Raw genomic sequence first — 27,976 nt, forward strand, 5'->3', positions numbered from 1 at the left:
TTTTTCATGCAAAAAATACAAAATTATTTGTTAGTGACAAAAAAAAAAGATACAAATTAGTTGTTTATATGTTTTTGACTTGATATATACACAAAATTAAAGATGGTGGATAGGTGGAATTAAATACATGTTTTTTAATAGAAATTTTCCCTCAAATACTATATAATGAATGCATTTGATTTGATATATATACAAAATTACAAATAGTTGGAATTAACTTCTTTTTTTTTATACACTTGATATTGAACTCTAAATAAATAAAGACAACAAAAAGAGTAATAATTAAATTAAATGTTTGAAAGGAGGTGTATAATATATAGTCATTATAAATTGCTAAAAGTATTCAAAATCATTGTAGTCAGGATCATTGCGATTAGTGTTACTCTTCTTCCCGCCATCTCCCTTACTTGCGAACGCCGTGAAATCCACCGGTTCCGGTATGTGCGGCGGCGTTGCGCTCCGTATCAACGCCCAATTCACACCTTCGAAGAATGGATGCTGCTTGATCTCCGTCGCGCCTCGTTTATAAGCGATCCGTTTCTGCGGCTCCTTAACCAACAATCCCTTGATGAGATCCCTCGCTGCTGAGCTCACGTGGGGGAGATCCGGGAATCTCAGCGCTTGTTTGATCACGTTGTGGAGCGTAGCGCGGTTCTCTTGTCCTTTAAACGGCGTCGATCCGTAGAGAAGCTCGTAGATGAAGATCCCTAAGGTCCACCAGTCTACGGCGCTTCCGTGTCCTTCTCCGCGAATGATCTCTGGTGCTAAGTACTCGTGTGTCCCCACGAATGACATTGATTTCACGTTTGTTGGCTCTGCCATGAGCTCCGGCATTGATCCATTTACGAATAGTCCGAAGTCTGATTTTGCCTTACGGTTTTTCCTCGTGGATTGCAGGATACGTGGGAAGAATGTGGACGCTTGGGCTGTGGATTCCTCTTCGATGAATCCGACAGGACGACCGCTTCCCCCGCCAGAGGAGGAGTTGACGAGAGTTGGATTAACGGAACATCGGAGGGAGAGATCAAAGTCTGAGAGCATGATGTGCCCGTCGTCTCTGACCAGAACATTCTCTGGCTTCAAATCACGGTATACGATTCCGAGCATGTGTAAATACTCTAATGCCAATAGCACTTCAGAAGCAAACAATCTGTAAGAACCAAAAAAACAATACTCTGTAAGTTCTTCGTCTTCCAACTAGAGCTGGGCAAAATATTCCGATCCGGAAATCAAACCGAATCTAGTCTGGAAAAATAGTACCAAACTCTGATTAAATACCGAACCTAAACCGAATCTGCGATGAACCTGAACCGAAATTTATAACTACCGAATGAAGCTTAAGTTTCTAGCACCAAAAAAACGAAACCTGAACAGAAATAAACCGAATGGATACCCGAACACCCATCCGGACACCCGGCAACCAATTTGATTTACATACTAACCTCGCGGCGTCTTCAGTAAACCATTTGTTGGGTTGCTTCTGTCTCAAGGAATAGAGATTGCCACCCCCGCAGAACTCCATGACAAGGCAATACACTTTGTCAGTCTCGAAATGGGAGTATAATGTGGGCAAGAACGGGTGATCAAGCTGAGATAAAATCTCTCTCTCTGTTTGAGCTCGCAACAGCTTGTTCCTACTAACCAAGGAAGCCTTGTCCATCACTTTCATGGCAAAAAATGTGTTAGTCCCTCTGAGCTCAACTAGGTAAACACTCCCAATGTCTCCATAACCGAGCCGTTTCAGAAGCCGGAAGTCGCTGATCCCGAGCTGGACTCCTTTAGAGGTCAACATGTTCACAGCGTCCCACCTGATGTCACCACCTGTGTGTGGCTTAGAGGGGTTAGAGGAAGTGCTCTCGATGCTGTTATTTCTTGAACTCATGTTGCTACTGCTGTTACTATTGTTGTTTGGTTTGGTGTTTGAGTTTGATGTATTGACCAGTTGTGACTCGGTCATGTTGGAACCAGGAGATGATGGGATTTTTGGACTGGGCATAGGACGGTGGTGATTGCTGAACCCAGCGGGCTCTGGTTTTGTAAGATTGTCCAGCTTCTTGGGATCGAACGATGTCTTATGTATCTCTTTGTGTGGTTGTGGAGATTGATGAACAATGGTTGCTGCATCTCTTTGTGTGGTACTGGATGGAATTTTTGGGCTGGGGACAGGACGGTGGTGATTACTGAACCCAGTCGGCTCTGGTTTTATAAGATTTTCCATCTTCTTGGGATCGAACAATGGCTTCTGCATCTCTTTGCGTGGTTGTGGAGATTGATGAACAATGGCTTCTGCATCTCTTTGTGTAGTTGTGGAGGATGAGACTTTTTTACTGGGGAGAGGACAGTAGTGACTGTTGGACCCAGCAGGCTCTGTTTGTATAAGATTTTCCATCTTTTTATGATCAAACAATGGCTTCTGCATCTCTCTGCGTGGTTGTGGAGTTGGATGAATGATATTTAACGGTGGATAATCCGTAAGATTAGCTGATTCTTTTGGCCCCAAGGACGAGACATGATGACTTGACTGCACAAGAAAATAGAAAAATAACATTTCAGTTGGAAATACATATATCATTGTACTTAGGGCAGCCTCGCATGTACCTACCTCAGAGGAGTCAAGCTTCTTTCCGCGCTTCGACAACATTGCTAGAGATAAGGCAAGACAAGTATTCCAGGTCAGAGAAACCTGTTTCAATGTATATAGATTAAAGCTTTCTCAATTGGAGTTGAGTCCTTAATCATCCATATATGGACGAATATTAAAAGCCTCCCTCATGTCTTGTTGAAAAGAAACTAGCTAGAAGATTGGTATGCACAAAGGTAGGTATGTATATGTATTGGCAGGGAGATTGTAACAACTTACCTTCCATGTCTGAAGATTGGGGAAACCATGGAGATGAAGCAAATTTTACAGGAAAAGGTAAACTTCTAATGAATTATTCTAGTTTCTTTTTATGGGAACATGAGAATTGTTGTCTTGGAACGAAGAGATAAGGTGGATATTATGAAAAAAAAGAGACATTGATTAATTAAGAAAATAGAGGAAGAGAAATGGATGGAGAGAAAGTATTTTCTGTGTTCCCAAAGAAAGTGGAGAAGTGGAGGGAGGAAAAGGTCCCTTCAATACATTTGAAGGCAAAGGAAAATTGTGTTCTCCCCTTGATTATCTCTTTCCTTTCTGTATTTGTTTTTCTCCAATTATACCATTTAATTTTCTATGAATTTGTACTTCCAAAGTTTTATCATCTTTTTCTGTATATATATATTCATGCTATCATATTCAGAATATATTATTGTTAGTACTGGAGTTAACAATAACGTAATTGGATTTCTATCGGGTTTTGTTTTCTTCATTTTTTTCCCAAAATTTATGGTCATGTAATGATCTATTCCCATCAATTTTTTTAGCAGTAATCAAATTAGGTTCTGACTTGGATTTTTAAAACTTTGGTTTGAGTTTGAATCGCTAAGGTTAACAATATTTGAAAAAGTTCGGTATACAGAATTTACATCAGCCTTATATAGTTATAGATTGGATATGAATTATTTATGTCATAAATAAAACAAACCTTATTTTTAATATCTTAGATAAAATAAAGTATTTACGTCTTTGAAAAATTAAGAAGATTATTAAATATATTTTGATTTTGTAACAATGGTATACATAAAAATAATACCAAACTTTCAAAAGTTATAGATTTAATATAAGTTGTTTGTGTCATAATAAAAAATATTTTTGATATCATAAGCTAAAAAACTGAAAAACTAATGTCAAAATATTTTAATTGATAAATTAAGAAGGAGAAATAGAAAAGATGTTTAAGAAAATATTTGATTTTTTTGTATACTAACATTTGAAGTTTTAGGATGTGATATACAGTAAAAATCTATAAGTTAATAATGTTGAGACTACAACATTTTATTAATTTATAGAGTTACTTTTAAGAAAAAGTTATTTTAAAGATTTTAGCATATATACTTATATTAATTAAATTTTAGAAAATAAATTATTATTATTTGTATTATATTATTTGGTGAATATGAAATATGTTTCATAAATTTATTTTTTTAAAATTATTATTTTACTAAATACTATACGGAATATATTGAACCGTTAAGAAACAAACATATATGAATTCTACTGTAAATATAAAATAAACATTACAGTTTTTTGTTTGTGCTAATATAAAAAAAAATATATATATATATATATATATAAATTATTAATTTATAATTTTAGTGAAAACATATATGTACATAAAAGTTTCTGAAAACTATTATTTTATCAATTTATGTTATTTTTAAACCGATCGATCTGGAAACTGTATTTATTAATTATCAAACTAGTTTAAGGCCCATGTCTAAGCCTATTTTACAATCGGGCCTGCTTTAGCAGATTAGTATCCACCATATACAGTATATGGTTTTTGTTTTCATATATGAACTTTAACGTAACTACAAATTTCATTTTATAATTTCAGGTGATGTTGAAGATTATTTTGATGAAGACAACTTAGACAAGGATCCAACAACCACAACAAGTAGTTCTGCAATATGAGGTCAAAACTCTTAGGTAATATTATTTTAGTATATTAACCATAGTTTAGATACTCTGAAACTTAACCATAGTTTAGATACTCTGAAACTTGACTGAACAGCTCTCATAGGCTTGTACAATAACATCTAGCTAACTTGGTCTGATACTCAACTTGTGTACGTGTATAGGCAGGTAGCAACTAGCATCCATAAGAAGTCATCCATCAGGTTTTTCAAACAGTGGAGATCTATTTCAGAAGGCTACCTTGATCTTATGTGATGATCTATATGAAATGTCTTGGGTGATTCTGAGTCTGTTTCTTTGAGTTAATACTATGTTTCTGAATCTGTTTCTTTGAGTTGATACTATGTTTCTGAATCTGTTTCTTTAAGTTGATAATATATCTTAATACTCTGTTTTAATGATATGTCTGGTTCAATTTATACTCTCGTGAAAAGAGAATGTTTTTGAAAGTGATTTGCACTTTTATACTTGTGTAGATACAATCCCAAACAGACACAATGGGAGACAAGAAACTCTAACTATTGTTTGAATTGGTTACAACTCTAAATTGATTTCAGTTGAATGCATCATTATGATTGAAAATTAATCAAATTGTATTCAAAAATCAAAACATGATTAAAAATTAAATATTCAATACATTTAAATTTAGTTTAAAACTATAAAGCTTTAACTAAAAGCCCACAAAACTTTAAATAAAATAGAGATAGGGTTTTTCACGGATTACCCACGGATAATCCTAAAGGTTTTAGGTTTTTTGCGGGTTACCCTAATGATACCGGGCTTTTTTAGTTTAGGGTATTTATTGGGCGGGTTTAATTCGGGTTCGGGCCGGGTAATTTTGCCCATTACAACATCCCTGCATATACTAAAACAACAGGTGCTTACGCGAGTGAGATCCACACTCCACTTGGGACTAGAGTCCATAGATCAGAGAGATTCAAGAACAAGAAAAACCGACGAGACCAATGGCGACGGAAACGCCGCCGGTACATCCCTTCGTGGCACCGTTATCGTATCTATTGGGAACATGGAGAGGGCAAGGCGAAGGTGAGTATCCAACGATACCTTCCTTCCGCTACGGCGAAGAGATCCGTTTCTCACATTCCGGCAAGGTAACCATCAGTCCTCACCTCCTTCGTTTCCTCGATTCGATCGTCTCCTAATTGCGTTGACTTTATGTCTTATTACCTTTCTTCTTAAATCGAACTGTTGTTGTTGTTGTATAGCCGGTGATAGCTTACACGCAGAAGACATGGAAGTTGGAAACAGGAGACCCGATGCACGCAGAGAGCGGTTACTTTCGTCCGAAGCCAGACGGTTCCATTGAAGTCGTTATAGCTCAGAGCTCAGGTCTCGTCGAGGTCCAGGTAAAAGACCTAACTACCCTTACATCTAATAAACAAACTTATATATCTTCTGATTATAATTGATTTTCAGAAAGGAGCTTACAATGTCGATAAGCAAACGATAACACTCAACAGTGAGCTTATTGGAAACGCATCCAAGGTTATAAGACATGATCCTCTCTGCGACAAACAGCTTCATGTTTTTAATTGAGTTTGTTGATTTGGTCTTCTTTGTGTTTGATTTACAGGTGAAGGAGACAAGCAGAGGATTTGAATTGGTTGATGGGAAGCTATCCTACGTGGTTCATATGAGTACAACCACTAATCATCTTCAACCTCATCTCAAAGCCACTCTCGAAAAGCTTTGAATCCCCTGCAATTCTTCTCACAAACAAACTTACGCTTGTTACCAACCATTTTGATTTGATACTCTTTTTTGTGAGCTTAACGGGCCTTTCTAAATATCAGTTGAAAGGCCCATTAAGCATAATGTGATTCTAATGTATTTCGTTAAGCCCATATGATTATACTTTTCTCTCTGCGCTTTTTTTAGTGCCTCTACCTTTTGATCTCAAGACTTTAAGAATGGAAATTACTGTTGTTTAAAAAAAAAAAATGGAGATTACTCAAACATAGTCTTCAGTTTATAAAAACTTACAAGAATAACAACAAAGTTAAATATAAATCTATACTGATGAAGTCCTAATCAACGAAGATAATTTATCACAGCTATTTTTTTATTGATCAAAGCTATTTATATTTATTGGTCAATTTCCATATGCAATCTTATTAACTTGGTATTCATACGTAATCAATCACATATAAAGACAGAAACTCAATCAATACATACATACAAAATCATATAGGTGCGAAGCAGACACGTTTAGGCCACGGCAAATACAAAACGTGGCGCCGTGTAACCCTATTGCGCTCCATGGATTTGAATTATTGTATTTACATAGTTACATAAGATTTTTATTTATTTGGCTTCTTATGCGATGTTTGACAAATATTTGCTTGATCATGAAACAATATCTGCTTCGGATATAATACTAATGGATATAACACTTTTTATTTTCTAAAATAAGTAATGTAAGGTGACGCAAAATTTACTTATTAGTCGCAATCAACCGAAGAGAAGTTAGGAGTTCATTCTTGAAGTTGTAGGGGTGGTAAATCTTAGGGAGTTGTGATATCCACCTATTTTGTGGACACTATTTTAAATGATAATAATGAAATAGTTCTGGATTTTGGTGGGGAGCGTATCAATATTGAATGGATACAGTCATGTATACGAATGGGCCAGTTGACACCTATTCTAATGATACAAAAGAAAATTAAGCTTGCAATAATGGAACCACACCAAAGGCAAGAGATCTTGATCTACAATCTTTGAATGACATTCTTCAAAAAAATCCAAACAACAATTGTTGCGTATATGAATTCTTCATATTTTGTTTGTAAACATCGATGATACATAACTAATTTTATTGTTCTGACAAAGGGTGATACATAACTAAGTAAAATATATAGGCAAAGGAAAAATCTATATACTACATACCGTTTGTCTATTTATATGTTTTAATCTACGTACCGTTGATAAATATATCAAAACAGTTATTACAAATCTGAAATTTCTTCAAATATACTATGTTTGTTCATATTTTTTCATTCAAGATTATATTAAAATTTGTTAACACAAAAACAATTAAGAATTAATCATATACATAATTCAGAAGTACCAAAAAGAATTGAAAAATTGCCACAAATATTACATTCATAGTACCATTTTTCATGTTTACACTAATCATTTTTACTATCACTTTTAATACAAATAATAAAGACACTTATATCCTTAAGATTAGCTAATTTAGACTTAGAGTTTAGAGTTGAGGGATGAGGTGGAGTTTTTGGAATGTGAAATTTAGGATTCTAACAAATATATAAATAAATACTTAAACTATATATATTTTTAAAAAAATAGTTTCAAAAATAATTCAAAAAATAAAATTCAATTTTTTTTTAAAAAAAAGTTCAAATTTGAAAAAGTATAATTCGAAACATAAAAAAATTTGTTATTTTTATTTATTTATTTTATATTTTATTTATTTAAATAATAATTTATTATATATATAAATAACAAAATTATAAGAGTCTTTTGTTATTTAATGAAGAAAATATTTTTGAAAAAATATTTTTAGTGATGGTAATAACAAAAATTGATATCATAAAAGTGATAAACATAAAAAATTTCCAAAAGAATGCAAAAGTTTATGAATATAAATATACCATTTCGTGAACAGAAAAAGTGAAGCATTTTTGTGATTTTTTAATTATTTGTAGTATCTTTTTGAAGAATAATAATAATCTTATTTGTGGTATCGCTCGGATTGAAAGATATATGGAGAGACCGAGAGAGAGAGAGAGAGACAGTGTCAAATCCATTGTTTTCAACTATCTAATATTATATTCTTTCTCTTTTTTTTTTTTTTTCCAAAACCATATTCTATGCATTTTATCATTTTCCCGACCATGAGAATTGGTCCTAACTTTTTTTCCATAGAATATATATTCATATGGAAGATAATTAAATTAATGTTGTTAGCTGATGCCAAATTATTATTCTTTTTTTTTATAACCTTTTGGAGAGCACTTTGAAATTATTATATTTAAAAGAGCACTTTGAAGAGAGTTGAGTAATAAGAATACCCTAGATTCCTTTTGAGACACTTTTTTTTTGCATATATTCCCTAAATTCCAGATAGAAAAATTGGCAATAAAACATGTTTTAACTTCGTCTATAGCCTGTTGACAAAAAAAAAAAAACTTCGTCTATAGCCTAATCGAACGGCCAGTGTTCTCAAATTCCATGACGTGAACAATTGTTGACCATCCATCCATCTGTACCTCTTCCCAACCTCTTTGTTTTAATTTTAACTATACTAGAGCTTCTATCCGCGCTACGCGCGGATTATATACTTTAAAAAATTTATTTGTAATTATTTATTAATAAGTGAATATGTTTGATGGTATCTTTACCAGATTTTTCTTTTTTCCTAATTTTTTGCTTGTTATAAATTTGGGCTATTTCTTTAAAAAAATTGTATATACACCACTTAACTTTTGTTATTATAATATGTTTACATTTTATGAACACAAAGAAGATGGTGTTGAAATCCGCTTATCTTTTATGTCATAGAGGAGCGGATACAAAAAGAAATTGGTATAAACTATAGAGCATATAGCCATTTTTATAACTAATGTTTAATTATATGTATATAGATTTGGCACTAACTATAATGGAAACAAAAAGAAGAAATTAGAGTTGGGCACATGCCACACCCCCTCTTGCGGTGAATACTAACTTTTACTCTCTGTTTTCGATTAGTTTTAGAATATGTAGTAGATGGTAAATTAAATTGGGGGTTTGTGTGTCTTTGTTGTAATATTAGTTTGTAATGTATTGTTATTGTAATAATTTTACTCTCATGTGTCATATAGTCCTTTATCTTTTTAATTTTAATTTTTATGTTTTGGTGAATAAAGAACATGCACTTATATATAAGAGGAGATATTTTAATTATTATTTTTATTTTAATAGTATTACATTTCTGGTTGCAATAATATTATAACACGTTTATTTATATGAGAAAATGCATTTTGAACTCAATAAATGTCACATTTTATTTTCTTCTGAAGTTGATGTTCATTTACAATTATGTATCGTATTTAAATATGATATTTACTCTTGTGAAGTTCAGTTATCCCAAACCACTGGATACAACTTATTGTTTTATCGGAATATAATTTTTTTCCTGCTATAAAAGTGAATACTACTTTTTCTATTCTTACTTTTAAATGTGTTTAATATATGTTGTAACTGATAGTAGGATTTCATTTGTTGTGGAAATACAGTTATATATTTTTAGTTTAACACTTCTAAACAGTCGATTAATTGTTGGTATATAGATTTCTCATGTATCACATAAAAATGTTTGTCAAGCTAGCTCTTTCGACTGCTTGTTTTATGTGTTTATGGTTCAGATTTTTGCAGATACATGTCATTATTTAATGTTTGACTTGTACATTAATATTATTTTGTTGTTATTGTATGTAATTGTTTTGGGGGGAATGATTGATACAACAATGATTAATATTTATGTGATGATATTTTACTGATTTTCGTGAAGTTATCATTGGTGTTAACTTTTGGGAATATAATTATAGTGATTTTATTATTCTGTTTCTGTCATAAATTTCCATCTAAATTATTTATTTGAACCAATTTTAAATGTCTTTTTTTTCTAACTTTTGGTTCATCTTATTTATTTATTTATTTATTTTCATTTTCGGCCATAATCTTTTTTCTGAATGTATTGTTGCACTTTTTCATAGTTACTTCATTTGTTAATTTTTTTTCTTTCCAGCCTCATCTATGATGTAAAGACTGTGCCTAGGTCTAGCTCTACCATTTGTCTAAGTTGTTTGTTATTTGTTTGATAAAAATGTTAAGATAGTTTTTTTGTATTTTTTATGAGTTCTTAAGATTCTCTGTTGATTCCAATACCATGACGTTAAATTCAAGCTGATCGTCTTCATGATCTTTGGCGGAACATGATGTTATGCTTGAAGGCGAGTAGGCGACGATGGCCATTTAGTATAAGACTATGAGATGAATTAAAAAAAAATGGATGCATTATGACGTGTGTCTGATTAGAGCTTGATTTTGTTGTAATATTGAATTCATTTTTTCTATTTATGTAAGATAGGAAAACAGAACCTTTTTCTAAACCATTCCAGAGATTAGTACAAATTTTGTATCTAATATATAATTAGTCATGTTTAAGACCAAACTAAATTATATGCATTTTAAACATGAGAAACTTAAACAAAATTCTATTCAAATTAAAAGAAAATCAAACTATGAATTTATGTTACTTCAAAATCAAATTTGTCAAATTTGTCGTCTCGGTAGTATATTGGTTATTGTTATACATGCAATGATAAAACCAAAATAAATAATTCTTTAGGGATAGTAATAAGGACGATTCAAGCTAAATGACAGAAACCGAGACACTTTATCTTGGATGTGTGTGTATAATATGTGTGGATGGATGGGACGAATAATTGGGATTCATATTTTTACCCATTATGAGAATTTTAGATTTATCTGTTATATACATCACTCAAATATGTATACTTTCTCTGTAATTTTCCATGGTTGAAGGAAATCCTCAGTGTAAAAAAAATTGACTCTCACCATAGATCCTAAGTATGAAATAGAGTAATGGAATTTAAAATACATACAAAGCTACTCATTCATACACATGCATTGCATATAATCCAAAGAGTATGTACTCTCACTCTGTCACTCCTGCACATGCATTGCATTAAAAGTTTCCATCGGTTATGAAACATCCCCCCCCCCCCCCCCCGAAGCAGATTTCTTGATCTTACGCTACTAAAAAGATATCAATCCATATCATTTTTGTTCATGTTCCATCAGTCTGAAATCAGTATTAAACTCAAACAAAGTATCTCTTATCAGCAACCATGTTAAGATCATGCTTTGAAGTTTACTTGAGTTTTTCAGAGAGTTTGATGACTTTCTCGAAACTTTTCCTGGTTTCCTTTTTCCTATGGATACTGCTAAAATCCAAAGCTTCTTCAACAAACAGAGCATAGACCTCTCGTCTCCCAACAGAGAGTGCAGCTGACACTGGACTTACCTCATAAAGAAGATTCCCAACCATCCTGGGCGCGCTTCACTTGGTTGCCTCTTGCCACGTTTTCTTTACCTGCAGAGAATGCTTCATCTTGTTTTGAAATAGACAACTTGATTTTTGTCTAAAGAGTTCCCATCATAAATGTCAATACTTTCATCCGAGTTAGAATTGTTGGAAAGGTTTAACTTTAACATGATAGTTTGATTATTTTAATCCTGTGGAAAGGTTTATTGATGAGCTTTCATTATTTGTTTGCTTTTTATTTTGCATTCACTATTTGTTTGCTTTTATTTTGCTTAGTTTCCATCCAAATTTGACCATATAAGCTTTACTGATCTTGAACTCTCCTCTTCAAAATATTTTTTTGTCGTATGAATTTTTTCTATTTATTTTTGAAGTAATATTTTTAGATTATATTATATATTTTCACTAAATTAATATTTTTGTTGACTAAATCGTTTACCAAGCACAAATTCAATATGGATTTTTGTCAATTTTTATATATTTTTATTCCTTATATATAATGTTTTAGCTGTTTTTTGTAAAAAAAGTTATTTTGATTGCATATTACTAATTTATTATGGTTTCTATCATTTTCTGGTAAATTTGTCTATGCTTGAACTTGGTAACAAAAGAAATATATGGGAGATTCCCTTTTATTATTTTTCATGGTTCTAGGTTTTATGAAATTTGAAGAACAATACCATAAATATTTTTTTGTGGTTTTTTTCTATCTATATTTGAAATTTATGTATTTTAGATTATCTAATATACAATTATCTAATTTGCTATTTGCTAAATTTTTTTTTACCAAGTTGAAGTTAATAAAGTATTTTCACTAAATATTTATTATTTTACTTGTTATATCTAATTAGTTTCTTATGAAAAAAAAAAATCTAATTAGTTTTTGAGTTTCCAACAGATACCTCTTTTGTTATGTTTCTGAATTAGAAACTTGTGGGGCGGGCAACAGAAAAAAATATTGCGTGAACTCATGGCCTTTAGAAAGCACACTTGGCGTGGACCTGCAGCTAGTCATGGAACATGTTCGAGCCATGAATCAGAGCTTTCGTATTGTGTATCAAAATTGTGTACTTAAGTTGGTGCTTTCTCAAGTAATCAAAGAAAAGTCATATTTTTATCAAAATTGTGTACTTAAGTTGGTGTTTTCCCAAGTAAAAAAAAAAAGAAAAATCATATATTTCTTACAACCAAGAGCACAAATCATTATACAGTTGCACAGCTTACTAAGCTATTAGATGCAATCCTAAGTTGCTCTTCTGTGGTTTTCTCATATGTTTTCCTTTACTGTCAAGATCAGAGGACTGCAAAGAAAATTAAAATGATAATATCACATTTAAAAACATGGATTTGCAATATATAAAGATAAGAGAGTAGGAAAAAAAAACAAGTGATCAGTGATAACGTTGTGCAGAATCAAATCAATCTCTGACTTGAATAGTGATAATATCTTACTGACTTTGACGTCTTTGTGCATCAGGAAGATCACAGAGACAATGCATTGTACAAAAATTAAAAGAGTTTTGACTGCTCCCCAAGTCTTGTTGGACTGATGATTCCAGCATCACTTTAGTGTTTTCACTAACCACCAGCCACTTTCTTTTCAGAACCTCTTCTGTGAGTTTGGAGCTTCAGTCGAGCAGGAAAAGCAAGGTATTAAATAGTAGAAACATGTTTGCATGTATGGTAAAAAGGCGTGTCCTTAGCTTCTGGTATTTCTGGTAAGAAAAAAGATGTGTCAAATCCCAAAAGGATTTAAACATAAAACATTTTAGGACACCACAAGCAAAAGGGAAGTAGGTGCTCACATTGACCATATCGATCAAATATCCTGGTAACAATTCACTTAGAGTTGTACACTGGTTTCAGAAAGACTTGTAGGTCTTAGAGTCCAACGTGCAGATCATCCTGAGTGTGCCACAATCATTGTCCAAAGCAGGCTTCAAGATCTGCTGCACCAACCATTAAAGTATTCATCATGCTAACTATTTGTTTGATACAAACTTTCTCTATGTTCCATGGCAATTAAAAGGTGAGCCTCCTGCTCCTCGCCAAGTCCTTTTGCAATAAAACATCGTAACTGAATGAAGCCAATTGTGAAAAATTCTGCAAAATAATATTAATAATGTCATATAATTTGACAATAATCTCTTCCAAGAAAATAATATAATTTCCTCAACGTTACTTGTTTATTTATTTATCTATACTAAGCTTTCCTAACTACCCAACAACTTCAACTAAAGTAAATAGAGATCCATACTTGCTTTTAGCTGCATTAGTGTGGAAGGAGAGATTTTACGTTAAAAGAAAAGTTAGATCGAGAGATAGTAAGATGGAGAATCAAAGTTGGTCAGATTGGTGCATTCATCCAACTAAAAGACAGACGAAACAATGATTGCACCTACTCTAGATGTTTACCTTTGGTATAGATAGTTTCTCATTTAGCTTCTTTTAACCCAGACCACGATGTGTTATATCATCCGCTGATTACAAATTCTACGATGACTCCAGCTATCTACTCCACAAAACACTCTTTCATAATCTGGTATCTGCTGTATAGAAAAGTGTATTGTTATTTCATGAACCTAACTTCCCAAAAAAATCAACAAAAATGACATGAACTTATAGCATTATTACCTCTAACGTACTGACTCTGAGATTGGTTAGTGACGTCTCTTCCTCGAGTTTTTACTGTTTTCTTTATTACCTTGGCGAGCCTTTTCTTTTCAATACTACCATGCTTTGAAGTTCAAGACACGTAGCTTTATGTCAAAGAAACAAATACATTTTAACTAATGATCAGTCATGGATGAGTCTTTGGATACAGGAAGGCAAGATACTCTAAGCATTTGGAAAAAAAAAGGATCGAATATTTAGGGTGTCAATAAAACCTACCGGCTTGGATAATCATATGAGCATCGCCCATCTTATACTCAAGTGCTCCTGTTTAAAAAAAAATAACACAAAAACATGAGGAGAGAAATATCTCCGACCAAACTCATCGATCCATTATTAATCACATATGAATCACCTAAATTACACTGTCAGGAACAATAACATCAACCGAACCACTTCGGATTAAAGAATCCACACGACTAAGGGCTTGTTCGCGCCAATTAGGCTGTGATAGAAGTATATTTTCTGTGTTTATACAGATTACCCTAGCAAGTGACGAGTCAATAGAATGCTCAGCATGTACAAACACACAGGTTCTTGTACGCCAAGATACATTTTTTTAGAAAAGTCAGACCTTTCGAATACAATATCGTTCAGTACAGAACATAGTCATAGAGTTGAAGAAATATACAATAACCCCTTGTTTCTATGCTTAATGCTTCAGCCCTTGTTGTTTTCTTCAAGACCCTACGACAACCAAATCTAAGACCAGTAATATCTCTACATTAACAAAGGACACTTTTTTTTTGAAAAAGTAGTATAACTAAGAGATGTCTACCCTGCATCGAGAGCAAAAGATCTGGTAAAGTATAACGTGACATATCTAGGAGCAACCTGGAGGTAAAAGGAATGAATCAATCTCTTCTGATCTCAATGGTCGACATCCTCTGTTTCTTAGCTCTCATCTGTTAACCGCGAGTCTTTGGCTCTTCCTTGCCAAATCACCTGAGAAAAAATTAACAACGGAAAATTTTACGCTTGCCCAAAACCTGTTCTAGATCATTAAACCAAATGACCCAGGTGAGAAAATTTACCAGTAAATCTCTAGCAAGATTAAAGGAAATCTCCACGGAGGGTACAGATTTGACATCTCCAAGAGAAAACTGGACGGCAGAAAGAGAGAGCCTAGAAAAAATTGTATCGATGAATTGAAGCTCAAGAACTGGTCGTAGTTGATTGAATGTCATAGTTGCAGACGTTTCTCAGAATCATCAATTGAGAGGAGGATCTGGACCGTGAGCGTTCACACAGCGAAGAAGAAGAAGAAGAGTCTAGAAAAAAGCCACGACAATGGTTTTTATCGGAGATTTGGTATTACTGAGATGGGCTTCATATTAGCACTGGATATTATTAGTGGCCCAGACATCTGGCCCGGTTTTATATTAGTCGATTTGAAACCTTGTATGACGTAGCAGAATAATACTTTTTGATTGGCTGAATATATCAACTGACGTGGATAGGTTTAGAGTGGAGGATATTCTCCTTTTAGTATAGGTTAGATATTCCAACTAAAATAAATAAGAAGAGAACAAAGAAATATAAAAAATAGAGAAAAAAGGAAAAAAAGACCTCTGTTCTTATTTCTTCTTCATCAACCACTACCCTTCTCTCTATAACTCATCATATCTCTGTTTTTCTCTGTTCCGTATCTGTACTTTGTTTTCAGGTAAAAAAGATTATCTTATCATTTTTTTCACACACACACACACACACACACGTGTGAACGTATGTTGTTCTTATAATCTTATGAGTCTTTTAACTTTTGCGCTTGGCCTTTATCTGAATTCTTTGTATATATAATATGTGTGTTTAGTGCTCTGTTTCTTGTGATTAGACTCAGCAGTCTTATCTTCAAAAAGAAGAAAATAAAAAAAGTATATATCGTTCACGTCTAGTAGTAAGCTTTTTTTTCAGTACGACTAAGTATTCAGACATCTGCTCACGTTGCTAATGTTTGTGTCTGTTCTATACTTACATATATTCTGTCTATTGATTGGTTTCTTGGAAGATTTCTCAGAGAACGTTTGTTTATATGTTTCAGTCACTGAAGATATGGTGAAGAGCCTTAAAGTGGATCCTCTTGCTAAGGTCACTGCCTCCACCACTTCCATGGTAAAACATTTTTTTTATCTTCTTTTGTGTAATCTCTTGAGAACATTATCTCTCTCTCTGTTAATTAACATTATATGTCTTTTTGTACTTGTTTGTTTGGTTTTGTGTGGTATAGAAGAGCCCATCAGAGCCATATTATGAAATTCTTGAGACGTATCAAGGCCTGCCTTGTCCATATGGTGGCTACTATGGATTCTACTATTCAGGTCTTGATGGTTCAGTTGGAGAAGCAAAGGATAATGGATACTATGGTTATGGAACAGAAGTTCAGTACCCGGTAACTAATAAGTTTCTTGTGAATCAAGGATTAATTTACTCGATGAATCAAGCTTTTTAATTGATCATTTTCTTGATCTTGATTTGAAGGTTATGCAAAGGGAAGATGGATCTTTAATCTACATGACGCCAGGGTTTCAATCTTATGATGCTAGTCCCACTTTTATGCCTATAACCGCGGGTAGTGTGTCAAGTCAGGCTCTTCGTTCACCCATGTATGCAGCTCAAGGATATTATCAGAACCAATATGGCTATGGAGATGTTTCATCGCCCAACTATTTATGGGACCCTATTGGAGAAAAGTATGTGTATGGTGTAGCTTCAAGTACCCAACCTTTGAAACATAACACATCTTCTTCCAGTCATAATCATAGCAGTTATTACCCAAAGAGCAAGACTTCTTATGGCATGGGAGATAGGCCTAAACAACCGCGAAAAGTAACATCTTTCTCCCTTTGTTGTTGTTCTTCCTTCTCTCTTTCACATATACTGAGAAGACTTGACTGATCTTTTTCTTTGTTGTTTGGTTGGTGATATGAATTACAGAACAGCTATGCTCCGCTCCCAATACATAATGAAACAGAGAAGGTGAAAGCGAGAAACAAAGATAATGTTAATAGTACTGAAGGAGAATGTGAGTCCTGTGTAGGTTATGTGATCAAAAGGGATCAGTATAACCTCCCTAGCTTTCAGACGAAGTATGAAGAAGCAATGTTCTTTGTGATAAAATCATATAGCGAAGACGACATTCACAAGAGCATCAAGTACAATGTTTGGTCTAGTACTCTCAATGGGAACAAGAAGTTAGACAGTGCATATCAAGAATCTCAAAAGAAGGTTGCAGAGAAAGGTGGAACGTGCCCGGTCTTCCTCTTCTTCTCGGTAATGCAGCGTAATCTCTATGGTTCATATTATAAGATGCTATGCATAAACACACAAAAATTAATAAAATTACTTTTATCTAAACATAGCATTAAAAGAATAAATTAAAAATTGATGCAATCAATCATAAAAAAAAACTATAAAATGTAAATGGTATTAGCAGTTTTGAATAAAGTAAAAGTTAGCATTAAAAACTAACATTTTATATTTTGAACACCAAAAACCTATGAAACATAGAGAGTATGATTTATTCATTTTTGAGACATATCTTGGTGGTCTCTGATGGGTTTTGTTTGTACTCAGGTGAATGCAAGTGGTCAGTTTTGTGGTGTAGCTGAGATGACTGGGAGAGTGGATTACGAGAAGAGCATGGAGTTTTGGCAGCAAGATAAGTGGACTGGCTATTTTCCTGTCAAGTGGCACATAATCAAAGATGTTCCAAATCCGCAGTTACGCCATGTAATACTAGAGAACAATGAGAACAAGCCTGTAACAAATAGTAGAGACACACAAGAGGTAGAAAACAATCTATTAGTGGATCAAGAAGAACTCATCTCATTGTGTTTTACCTTCATGTATAGGTGAGGTTGCCACAAGGGAATGAAGTGTTGGACATCTTCAAGAACTATGCAGCAAAGACATCTATATTAGATGATTTCGATTTTTATGAAAACAGAGAGAAGGTTTTGGTTCAGAAGAAGCTAAGGTTACATCCGGTTCAGATAAAGGTACTTATCTCTCTCCTCTTTAGATCTTTTAAGAATCCTTTTCTCGTTGTATGTATGTTATTCTCATGAGGGACATGGCCTTTCTTTCAAATGTCTTTGATTACAGAAGAAAGAAGAAGCAGACTTGGTTGCTGACTTCAAATCAATGGAGATATCAAATGCATTCAAAGAGGAGACACAGACTTAACAGGAACTGTGAACTAACTAGGAGAAGCTGTCGTGTTTTGGTTTGGTTTGGATTTTATACAAGTGAGTGGCGTCTTGTTCTATTGTTTTGCTGTATTTTGTTTTGCAGTTTGTAATCACTGGCAATGTAAGAATTTGATTTTTATAGTGAAACTTGAGAACAATAAAAATGCAGAAAAAGGATTATATATGAAATGAGTTCTCTACTATCATCAGTTTTCTCTTCAATGTGCCTGCGAATGATGGAAACATAAACATGGTTCTAAAAACCGGTCTAGGCGGTAACTCAATCTTAGCTGAAACGATTTTATTAAAATCTAATTTATGATTCAAATCGATTTAAACTAATCTAAATGGGTTAAAATCGGTTGCAGTCGGTTTAAATCGTCTAGTCACTATTTTTCTACAGAGAGCATAATTACAGCCTAACTATTTCTTGCACATTGTCTAAAAGAGACTATGGCTGGCTCGGGGATTGTCCACCTCCACCACCACGTGAGGTTCGGCCACCACGAGTAAGCGTTCAATTGCCTCCTCGAACGTTTACCACTCAACCACGACTTCTGAAGGGAACTTGTAAAGGATCTTTCTTGGTTGCCTGGCAGAGCCTTGCCTTATGCATACAAAATTAGGCAATTGCCTTGGCCCCCCTCTAGAATTTTTAAATTTAGGGGCCCTCTTTTCCCTATTACTTGGTTTAGTTAGTTAAATAAATTACTTTTAATTTTATAATTTAGTTAATTGTTATATCACATGGGTTTTTTTTGTCATCAATTATTATATCACATGGTAGTTTATACAAAAAAAAATTCTTTTAGACAATCTGTTTGTTTTCATTGTCTTATTTATTATAACTCATTTATATGCTAAGTTTATGTATTTACCTTTTTAGTTATTTTGTACATATATGTTTTATAAAATATATTTACAACTCATTTTATCTTTTTATATTTTTGAATTAACAATATAAATTAATAAATAGAAAGTTTTATTTATCATTAAATAAATATAAATACTAATCTTTACTATTTTATATTTATCTTATTTTATTTTCAGTATATTATATATATATATTATTTTATGATTATAAATTTATAATTTTTGGTACAAGTATAATTTATAAAAACGTATATAACTTTATTTTATATAATAATTAAAAAAATATTAAACATAGATAAAACTATAGTATTTGCCTCAGGCCCCTAAAGTCCTCGCACTGCACTGTTGCCTGGTGAAGGAGCTCAGGCTCTTCCTAGAGTGGCTACTCCAGCTTGTCTTAGAGCTGCTTAATTGCTCCTTTTCTTTATCCGCTATATGAGTTGTTCTACTTGGCGACGCTGCTTTTTTCATTTCTTCAGTTTCTGGAGTAGAGTAATTAAGTGGATGGAGTGGCAGATGCTGAGACAGCATCGGTTCCAGCTACTTGTTAACTGTTTTTTTTTTTTTTGTAAATATCTTTTTTTTTTGGGCAAACATTGCATTCATTAGAGCTAGAGTTTACTCTCCTAAAGCGGAGTTCATTACAGAGCCAGCGAGAGCAGATTTTGCCACCAAATCTATCTCGGAATTGAAATTACGAGAGATACAACTAAAGGAGATGACATCAAAGAGAGTAACATAGTGATAGATAGCAAAGTTTTGTAAATATCTATTTGTTAATTTTTACCACTGTTGGGTTTATCAGAGGCTTCTTCAGCAGCTACATCACCTCCTTCATCGTTCTAACATCTTCTAGAGGTGGTTCAATGGTTGTTTAAGCTTCCTCCATTGTTGTCTCAACCCTACTAGTGACCGTGTAGCTACATCCTTAGTTTCTTCATTGTCACCTTAGGCCTCTTGTTGGGCTTCAGCGATACTTTATTAAGTTTACTAGTTAAATACCCGCGTTACGCCGCGGTATTTTGTCTATGTTAAATTTTTTTAAAATTTGTTACATTCAAATAATAATTATTTATTTAAACTTAATGTTATTAATACTTTTTGTGAAAATTGTGATTAGTAGATATCAATAGATTTTGGTTTTGTATTTTAACTTTTAGCAATTCTTATTCTTTTTATTTAAAATTTCTTATATATTTTTAATTTGTTGCGCAAGTGATACTTGTATTTTTTTTTTTGTTTTATGCATGCTATTAAAGTTTATTTTAGTTTTGATTTTTATTGTTATTTTGTATTTTGGGGAATACTTATGTTGGCATAACGAAAACACATAATCCGACATTAGAAACATAGAGTACTAAAAAAAGAAATACACACAGAAAAAAACAAAAACATCTCCTCCGATTCTATCCGAGAATGGAGTTTTTTTTTTGGGTCAAAGAAAGGAGTTATTAATGGTAAGCCTCTAGCGACTTGAGCCCATGAGTTAACGAACTCCATAGCTCCGATACCATCGAACATACAATGATTCATACAGAGTCGAAGAACAAACCCTCCATTTAGTCACCTATTATAAAATCCTAACAAATTAGATCTCATCCTAAAATCCTAAACAACAAAAAGATTGCTTGAGCAGGAAGAAAAGTAGTAAACCTGAGCAGGAAGAAAAGTAGTAAACCTGAGCAGTAACGGGAGGGACTTCAAGAATATTCTTGGTTTCTACAACATCATAGACAAGTTTCTCTAGTGTCTCAAGGTCTGGTTTCGTGATGTCGCCAATCTCATCCATTTTACAGTTTGTTTCAGCTTCCAGAAACACAACTCCATCTTCAGTATAGTTCACAGTGAGTTTACCTGAAGTTCACACCATTAAGGATATTTTAGTCTGAGTTATAGAGGCCAAAACTGGATCAGTGGTTATTAATTGTTTTCAAAATTACCTACAGGACTTATGGTGAGACGTCCATCAAGAGGATAGTAATGAAGAAGTACTTGACTCAGAGATACAGAAGGCTGTCAACACAAGGAAGATATGGAACTGTAGCTGAGAATAGTAGCCATGACATTTGTAGGTGAGTTACTTCTCGAGCTGTTTCTGAGTATCACCTTGGGAACCAAATATGAGACTTAGAAAGCTACAATCATAGTGCTCTTTAACCTGCAAAAACATAAGTTCATACAATATCAGCTTCCAAAAACTGAGTTTGTTACATGGCAATAAGAAAACAGAATCCAAAAGATGTTAAACAGAAACCTTTTAAGAAAATGACATGACTGCGGTTTCTAAAGTTAAAGAGAACCTTACCGTATTTCTACAAAATCTTTCCGCGTCTGAAGCCATTGTCTTCACAAGGAGAATCATATACCATTTGGAGTTTTCTTTATAGAAGATATCCACTTGTAAACCAACTAAACCTACGTCTGTTACTATACTTCATTGTCTCTCATCGGTTCTTAAAATTTAGAATCTTCATAGTCTCTTCTCATCAAAGTCATTGCACCTGAACTATTTCTCAGGCTTACATGTTTCATACAAGATATTCTTTGATGGCTTTATCTGTTCCCAAGGAACAACATCACCAAGGCTAACCAACAATAAGAAAAATAGTACCCAGGTTTTCAGAATACAAGTTAATCAAGTATCTACTGGAACTGAGCAATGCCAAATTCACATAGTGACCATTAAGAAATAACACGATATAAATATGAAGCTTAGGTTACCTTAGTGGAGATGCTTGAGCAAAAGGAGCTTTCAGCTTTCTTACGTCCAAAATTTCAGGGCACTGAGAGATATATAGAAAAAAAAAACTAAAGGATGTAAACAACATTGTTGTAAGCTGTATGAAGTAGCAATACCCTTTACATGAACCTAATCAACGTTGTGAAATTACCTATCTGGTGCTCCGGCAATTGTGATCTCGTCTTTGAGATACAGTACAGAGGTAATGCTAGATGAAGCAGCCTGAACACACAAAGCCATTAGAGGCGAAGAAAGGAAAAATAGATTTGACGGGAGGAGAAAGGATCAGGAATAAACCTTGCGACGTCCAATTTCTTTTGAAAGAGGAGATAGATGAGCTCCTTTAACCATGCCAGTAGAGCTGTTTGAAGTCCAGAACAACAATCAATATGGTTTACAGAAGCCAGAAAAGATAGTTGCAACTAAGTTTAGACAAAAAGAATTACTTGATGCAAAACTCTTCTCTTAAAGAGCTTCTTTTACATCTTAAATCCCATAGCGCAAAACATCCATCTCTCGAACCAGAGACAAGAAGATCTGCAAACACTAAGAGCTAAAGCTATCCTGACTTAAAATATCAACATATTTAACACTAACACTCTCTGATCACACATACTCACCAAACAATTTTGCTAGGCTTTTCCGGTGACAGAGGAGGAGATAGTAACTTCTGTGAATCGAACCACAGAGAGAGTTCTCAACTGAGGATGGTACGATCCGTGATCCCGAGATCCGAAACCTAAACTGTTGCTGCATCTTGGCGATATCATTAACCCAGAACGCCAAAAATCGACAGTAAATGTTGAAATTAACACCATTCAGAGCGGCTAGGGCTAGAGCTTGGATTCACATTACAGCCGATGGATCATAGATCTTGTCGATTCGTATTTTTTTCTAAACCAAGACTGTTAAAAAAAGAAGTTAAACACAATGGCAATGACATGGACAAACAAAATGGTCTCATTAGCTTCTCAACTTTTTTCATTTGATGACATGTCAATCTCTCAGTCATTTTAAAGTCTGAGGTATCATGCTCTGGAGAGAACCTTGCTCTATTATTGTGTTGATTATTGTGTTGATTGTTATATATAGTTACAAGTTACAACATATTACTCGTTGTGCCATCTTAGCAGCGCGTGACTTTTAATCCCATGGGCGTGGATTCGATTACCACAGACGGCGACCATAACGTTTTCGAGTGAGCCTCATTTTTGACTATTGTTACCACTTACTAGTCACCACGTTACATGGCACCCAAGTGAATATTATCTGTGTTGTGTTATTGCAAGTGGAATTTGAATAATGCATAAGCTTTTGTTTTGTTGATTGACATTTATCAATTATCATACATTCTTTTTTTTTTGTGGTCAAATATCATACATTCTTTTAAGCTGTTGGTTTATTTTGGGGTTATCCTATATTTTTCCTGAGTTTTTTTCTGTTAAAATCTGACTTGTGTCATAAGAAACCAACTATTTATTTGTTGATAAGGAATCCGTAACGTGTTGATAATACTAACTGATCAATGATATAACATGGAATTGCTCGTGCCTACAAGAGATGGTGTACACAACAACAACAAGCCAAGCATTCCCAATTATTTATTTCTCACAATTAAGATGCGTAAAAGTCTTGCCATACCATTTCTCACAATCTATACAATGTTTGTACGTTTCAAGCTTTTTATTTGGAAGAAAGAACAAAGCCATGGACGTTTCCTTTTCTTCTCTAGACGGTTAAACCAATATAATATTGGTGGCATTTTGGATAAATTTGAATAATTTGAATATAGTTTATAGAGAAAAAGACTACAATAGTACCAAACCAAGTTTTTGTTCCCAAAGTAGCACTCAAGGTTCAAAGTCACAAAAATAGATTTCATTAAAAAGGTATATATACACTTATACCCTTTAGGTTAATTAATACAAACCTTAAGGTTTAGAGTTAAGGGGTGGAGTTTTGGAATTAAAGTTTAAAATTTTATAAAAAATAAATACTAAAATAAAAAATAAAAATTTTAAAAACAGTTTCAAAAAGTATTTTTAAATTATAAAAATAAAATTTGAAAAAAAAATTCAAAAAAAATTCAAAATAAAAATTTCAAAAAAAATTATAAAAATTTCGAATCTCAAAACACATAATCTGAAACTATAGTTTTTTTTTTATTTGTTTATTTAATTTTAAACCAAAGGTATTAGGTATATTTTACCCTTTAATGAATGTTATTTTTGTGATTTTCTCCTTCTAGTGCTATTTTTGAGACATAAACTTCAAAATGTGCTATTATTGACAATTGCCCTAGTTTATATCTCAAATATGATATAATTAATTACATTATAAAGCTAATTTACATAATATAATACTCCATGTGTTCCTAAATGATGCAAGTTTATATGTTTTTTACACATATTAAATTTTGGTTATTAAATCTATTATTTTATGTTTATCAATTTCCAATTATTTTACACCAACAAGATTTCAAAAAATATTTTTTTGAAGTTTGTAATCTATCATTATTAACCAATAAAACATATTTAGTAAACATAAAACATATTTAGTAAAAATAAAACATATATTTTTGAAATAATATTTTTTAAGAACATTTATCTCTTAGAAACAGAAACAGAGCGAGTATATATGGAATGGAATCGTGATTAAATAAATAATATTTCATATTAAAAATTTGATAAAAGCTATCTTTATTCTTTTATGGAACGTTATTAGTTAAAAGCTTCTTTAATTTATAATAGTAATCAACATTAGTATCTTGACCAAAGAAAAAGCAATAAACGTTACTATAAAACCATGAAGAACGATGAGATGTATTGTAACAGCTCACGATCATCATCTTTAAAAAAAGGAAAAACAGCTCACGATCAAAATCAAAAACAAAATTATTTTGTGAAGCGGACCTTTTGAGGTATCATCGATGGCGAAGAAAGCAGTATTGATCGGAATCAACTACCCTGGAACCAAGGCGGAGCTACGAGGCTGCGTCAACGATGTTAAGAGGATGCACAAGTGCCTAGTCGATCGGTTCGGTTTCTCCGAGAGAAACATCACTGAGCTGATCGATACCGACAACTCTTCCACCAAACCTACAGGCAAGAACATCAGACGTGCGTTGTTGAATCTAGTTGAGTCGGCTAGATCTGGCGATGTTCTCGTTGTTCATTACAGTGGACATGGGACGAGGTTGCCGGCTGAGACAGGGGAAGATGATGATACTGGTTATGATGAGTGTATTGTTCCTTGCGATATGAATCTCATTACCGGTAAGTGACGAAACTAGTTTGTTGTTGACTTTGACTCTGTTCTGTCTTGGTCGAATAGAACCTTTGTTTACCCATTTTTTTTCGAATAGAACCTTTTTTTTTTTTTGGGCAACCGAATAGAACCTTTTATTACCACTTTGATCGGTTATAAGTTGAGAAATGGTTTTGCTTCATGAAAATTATCTTTCTTGAGATCGAAGTATTCTCGAATTTATCAGAAGATGATTAAATGAATAAATTGTTTAGGGTTTCAGATTCAATCTCAGGTTGGAATCTGGATGAACTGAAGCATGGTATTGATATTTTTATTTGGTTAAAAGTCAAATACAAAATAAAAATTACATAGTATGAATCTCGCCCTAAGTAATGTACCAATTAAAGATTCAGAATCTCCAAGTAATTAAAAAAATCAAATGCAATTTCTCATCAATTTTTCCTTCAGCTCAAGAAAATATTTTGCATATAGCTTCAGATTCACTCTTTTTCATATGAATATTCTTATTGGTGATTCCGTTCTCAGATGATGAGTTCAGGGAGCTTGTGGAGAAGGTGCCAAAAGATGCACAGATTACAATCATCTCAGACTCTTGTCACAGTGGTGGTCTCATTGATGAAGCTAAGGAGCAGATAGGAGAGAGCACAAAGAAGGATAAGAAAGATAAAAATGATAAGAAGGATAAAAAGGATAAGAAAGATAAGAAGAAGTCAAAGAAAGACTCTGGAACCTCTTCAAGATTTGGAGTCAAAGACTTGGTCATTGAGGCTGTAGAAGAAGCATTTGAATCTAAAGGGATCCACATTCCTCATCACAGAGATGAGAAACAAGAAGCCAAGGTTAAAGAGGTTGAACTAGACAATGATGAAAAAGTCCATGTTGTGAACAAATCTCTTCCTCTACAAACCCTAATCGATATCCTCAAGCACGACACCGGGAACAATGATATCGAAGTTGGCAAAATCAGACCAACACTTTTCAATGTGTTTGGAGAAGATGCTTCTCCAAAGGTGAAGAAGTTCATGAAAGTGCTTCTAACGAAGCTACAAGAAGGTAAAAGTGAAGGTGGAATATTGGGAATGGTTGGGAAACTAGCTCAAGAGTTTCTTGAACACAAGCTGAACAATGATGAAGAGTATGCGAAGCCTGCGATGAAGACACATGTGGAGAGAAAGCAAGATGTCTATGCAGGTGCAAGCAATGGTTCTCTTGCGGATAATGGTATTCTAATAAGTGGTTGTCAAACCGATCAAACATCTGCAGATGCGAGTCCTGTGGGGAAACCTGAACTGGCTTATGGAGCATTTAGTAATGCTGTGCAGATCATACTTGGGGAGACAAAAGGTGAGATTACATACAAGGAACTTGTTATGAAAGCAAGAAAGCTTCTTAAGAAACAGGGCTATGCTCAACGACCGGGGCTGTATTGTAGCGATAAGTATGTGAATGCTCCGTTTATTTGTTAAGGGTTGGTACTCAACAAAGTATGTGGAGTTACGTGTTGAATAAGTTATGTGATTTCTTTGTTGTTATGTTATTGTAACTTTGATTTGAATGTCAAGCGTTCATTGTCCATTGGTTCTTTTAATTTTTTTACCTATTTTTATTAAATTCTCAAATATTATTTCTGAGAACTGTGCTTGCTGAGAAAAATATTCTTTTTTTTCTTAACTTTGTATGTTTTGGACATGCATATATCATATATGTCCACTAAGGAAACGTTTAAGACCAAAGCAGAGGAAGTTTTTTTTTTTTTTTGACGAAACCAAAGCAGAGGAAGTTTCTTGTTAGATAATATAATCTTACATCTTCTTGCCAATTTACCATGTGATATACACAAGCCTGATACTAAGAGTAAGAAAAAAAATATTAAGCCTAAAGTTCAGAATTATCAAAGAATTGATAAAATAACTAAGACGGTCTTGCCAATCTTTATTTCCCTTTAATTTAACAATAAATAAATAAACGGCATGGAGGAACTTGGTTGCAGAGCTTGGAGGGTTGGACTTGGTGTATGTCTTCTGATAGGTTCCATACCTTAGACGTTCCCGAAGAAGAAGTTAATATGGCCATTGACTATAAAGTGACGTGGTGGCAGGGAGAGGCAAAGACTCGGTCTCTGTTTGAGGCTTTGCCGTTGAAGCTTTTCTCTTCTATATAACGTAGTCCTCCTTATTACGAGTTCTTCATGTTGAATGATGTTGTAAGTGTGAGACGCCATGAGTCTCCCTTCATCACGATCGCCATGAGATCGTGATTGAATCTTCAGACACGGATCGCCATGAGGTCATGATCTGAGATTCACTTATTCAGCTTATCCTTTTATCCTTTTGTTTGTAAACGTTGGTTTTGGTTTCAATAAGATCGAGAGTTCTTTACATATTCGAGATTGATTGTGTTGATACGAGAGTTCCGAGTTACGAACTTATCATCTTCTTCTTACAAATAGGACAGGAAATACTGTTTTTGTCTCAATCATCTATCTCCTGAACCCATGCTAAATCTGCAAGAAAACAAAGCGACACTAATCAATCGCCAAAGTAATCATTCAAGATATACTCAAGATGGAAACTACA

The 27,976-nt window shown here is 33.5% G+C and overlaps 4 protein-coding genes and 2 long non-coding RNA genes across 14 annotated transcripts; 3 read left to right on the top strand and 3 right to left on the bottom strand.

The window, feature by feature from the left end:
* Positions 1-163: 163 nt before the first annotated feature.
* On the bottom strand, positions 164-3,105 carry LOC106379546 (serine/threonine-protein kinase AGC1-7). 2 transcript variants are annotated; one of them, XM_013819476.3, is made up of 4 exons: positions 2,861-3,105; positions 2,603-2,683; positions 1,443-2,521; positions 164-1,150 (listed from the first exon to the last, which is right to left on the bottom strand). In XM_013819476.3, exons 2-4 carry the CDS (start codon positions 2,639-2,641, stop codon positions 334-336), a joined length of 1,935 nt encoding a protein of 644 aa, XP_013674930.2. In that variant the 5' UTR covers positions 2,642-2,683; positions 2,861-3,105; the 3' UTR covers positions 164-333. The 2 variants fall into 2 exon arrangements, with proteins under 2 accessions (XP_013674930.2, XP_048628025.1); XM_048772068.1 differs by having other exon boundaries at positions 1,443-2,683.
* A 2,288-nt stretch (positions 3,106-5,393) lies between these two features.
* Positions 5,394-6,450, top strand: LOC106381522 (peroxynitrite isomerase Rv2717c). Its single transcript, XM_013821435.3, has 4 exons — positions 5,394-5,670; positions 5,785-5,925; positions 5,996-6,064; positions 6,153-6,450. Exons 1-4 carry the CDS (start codon positions 5,524-5,526, stop codon positions 6,270-6,272), a joined length of 477 nt encoding a protein of 158 aa, XP_013676889.1. The 5' UTR covers positions 5,394-5,523; the 3' UTR covers positions 6,273-6,450.
* Positions 6,451-14,136: 7,686 nt separating this feature from the next.
* Positions 14,137-14,625, bottom strand: LOC125597325. Of its 2 annotated transcripts, none has more exons than XR_007331638.1 (3): positions 14,547-14,625; positions 14,289-14,413; positions 14,137-14,200 (listed from the first exon to the last, which is right to left on the bottom strand). It is a non-coding gene; the product is annotated as an uncharacterized LOC125597325 (long non-coding RNA). The 2 variants fall into 2 exon arrangements; XR_007331639.1 differs by having other exon boundaries at positions 14,170-14,203; positions 14,547-14,569.
* A 1,231-nt stretch (positions 14,626-15,856) lies between these two features.
* On the top strand, positions 15,857-18,723 carry LOC106381520 (YTH domain-containing protein ECT2-like). Of its 4 annotated transcripts, none has more exons than XM_013821433.3 (8): positions 15,857-15,993; positions 16,369-16,439; positions 16,555-16,716; positions 16,806-17,153; positions 17,262-17,597; positions 17,901-18,113; positions 18,179-18,325; positions 18,432-18,723. In XM_013821433.3, the coding sequence occupies exons 2-8, from the start codon at positions 16,380-16,382 to the stop codon at positions 18,510-18,512; spliced, it is 1,347 nt and encodes a 448-aa protein (XP_013676887.1). In that variant the 5' UTR covers positions 15,857-15,993; positions 16,369-16,379; the 3' UTR covers positions 18,513-18,723. The 4 variants fall into 4 exon arrangements, with proteins under 4 accessions (XP_013676887.1, XP_013676886.1, XP_013676885.1 ...); XM_013821432.3 differs by lacking the exon at positions 15,857-15,993 and adding an exon at positions 16,097-16,224; XM_013821431.3 differs by lacking the exon at positions 15,857-15,993 and adding an exon at positions 16,108-16,279.
* Positions 18,724-20,704: 1,981 nt separating this feature from the next.
* On the bottom strand, positions 20,705-23,164 carry LOC106379542. Of its 4 annotated transcripts, none has more exons than XR_002658732.2 (9): positions 22,751-23,164; positions 22,577-22,667; positions 22,428-22,491; positions 22,282-22,352; positions 22,112-22,173; positions 21,696-21,975; positions 21,335-21,548; positions 21,044-21,244; positions 20,705-20,957 (listed from the first exon to the last, which is right to left on the bottom strand). It is a non-coding gene; the product is annotated as an uncharacterized LOC106379542 (long non-coding RNA). The 4 variants fall into 4 exon arrangements; XR_001276086.3 differs by having other exon boundaries at positions 21,069-21,244; positions 21,331-21,548; XR_007331640.1 differs by having other exon boundaries at positions 21,331-21,548; positions 21,696-22,173.
* Positions 23,165-24,945: 1,781 nt separating this feature from the next.
* On the top strand, positions 24,946-27,779 carry LOC106381519 (metacaspase-5). Its single transcript, XM_013821430.3, has 2 exons — positions 24,946-25,405; positions 25,926-27,779. The coding sequence occupies exons 1-2, from the start codon at positions 25,060-25,062 to the stop codon at positions 26,864-26,866; spliced, it is 1,287 nt and encodes a 428-aa protein (XP_013676884.1). The 5' UTR covers positions 24,946-25,059; the 3' UTR covers positions 26,867-27,779.
* The last annotated feature ends 197 nt before the right edge of the window (positions 27,780-27,976 follow it).

Source organism: Brassica napus, unplaced genomic scaffold, assembly GCF_020379485.1.
Source record: "Brassica napus cultivar Da-Ae unplaced genomic scaffold, Da-Ae ScsIHWf_1425;HRSCAF=2013, whole genome shotgun sequence".
Taxonomy (NCBI): Eukaryota; Viridiplantae; Streptophyta; class Magnoliopsida; order Brassicales; family Brassicaceae; genus Brassica; species Brassica napus.

Excerpts from the sequence above, each read along its gene's own strand:
- LOC106379546 (XM_048772068.1), bottom strand. The coding sequence starts at position 2,641 with ATGTTGTCGAAGCGCGGAAAGAAGCTTGACTCCTCTGAGGTAGGTACA. Across the intron at positions 1,151-1,442 it reads TTTACTGAAGACGCCGCGAG|ATTGTTTGCTTCTGAAGTGC; the intron begins GTTAGTATGTAA and ends TGGTTCTTACAG.
- LOC106381522 (XM_013821435.3), top strand. The coding sequence starts at position 5,524 with ATGGCGACGGAAACGCCGCCGGTACATCCCTTCGTGGCACCGTTATCG. Across the intron at positions 5,926-5,995 it reads CAGGTCTCGTCGAGGTCCAG|AAAGGAGCTTACAATGTCGA; the intron begins GTAAAAGACCTA and ends ATTGATTTTCAG. Across the intron at positions 6,065-6,152 it reads TTATTGGAAACGCATCCAAG|GTGAAGGAGACAAGCAGAGG; the intron begins GTTATAAGACAT and ends TTTGATTTACAG.
- LOC106381520 (XM_013821433.3), top strand. The coding sequence starts at position 16,380 with ATGGTGAAGAGCCTTAAAGTGGATCCTCTTGCTAAGGTCACTGCCTCC. Across the intron at positions 17,154-17,261 it reads GGCCTAAACAACCGCGAAAA|AACAGCTATGCTCCGCTCCC; the intron begins GTAACATCTTTC and ends TATGAATTACAG. Across the intron at positions 17,598-17,900 it reads CGGTCTTCCTCTTCTTCTCG|GTGAATGCAAGTGGTCAGTT; the intron begins GTAATGCAGCGT and ends GTTTGTACTCAG.
- LOC106381519 (XM_013821430.3), top strand. The coding sequence starts at position 25,060 with ATGGCGAAGAAAGCAGTATTGATCGGAATCAACTACCCTGGAACCAAG. Across the intron at positions 25,406-25,925 it reads CGATATGAATCTCATTACCG|ATGATGAGTTCAGGGAGCTT; the intron begins GTAAGTGACGAA and ends TTCCGTTCTCAG.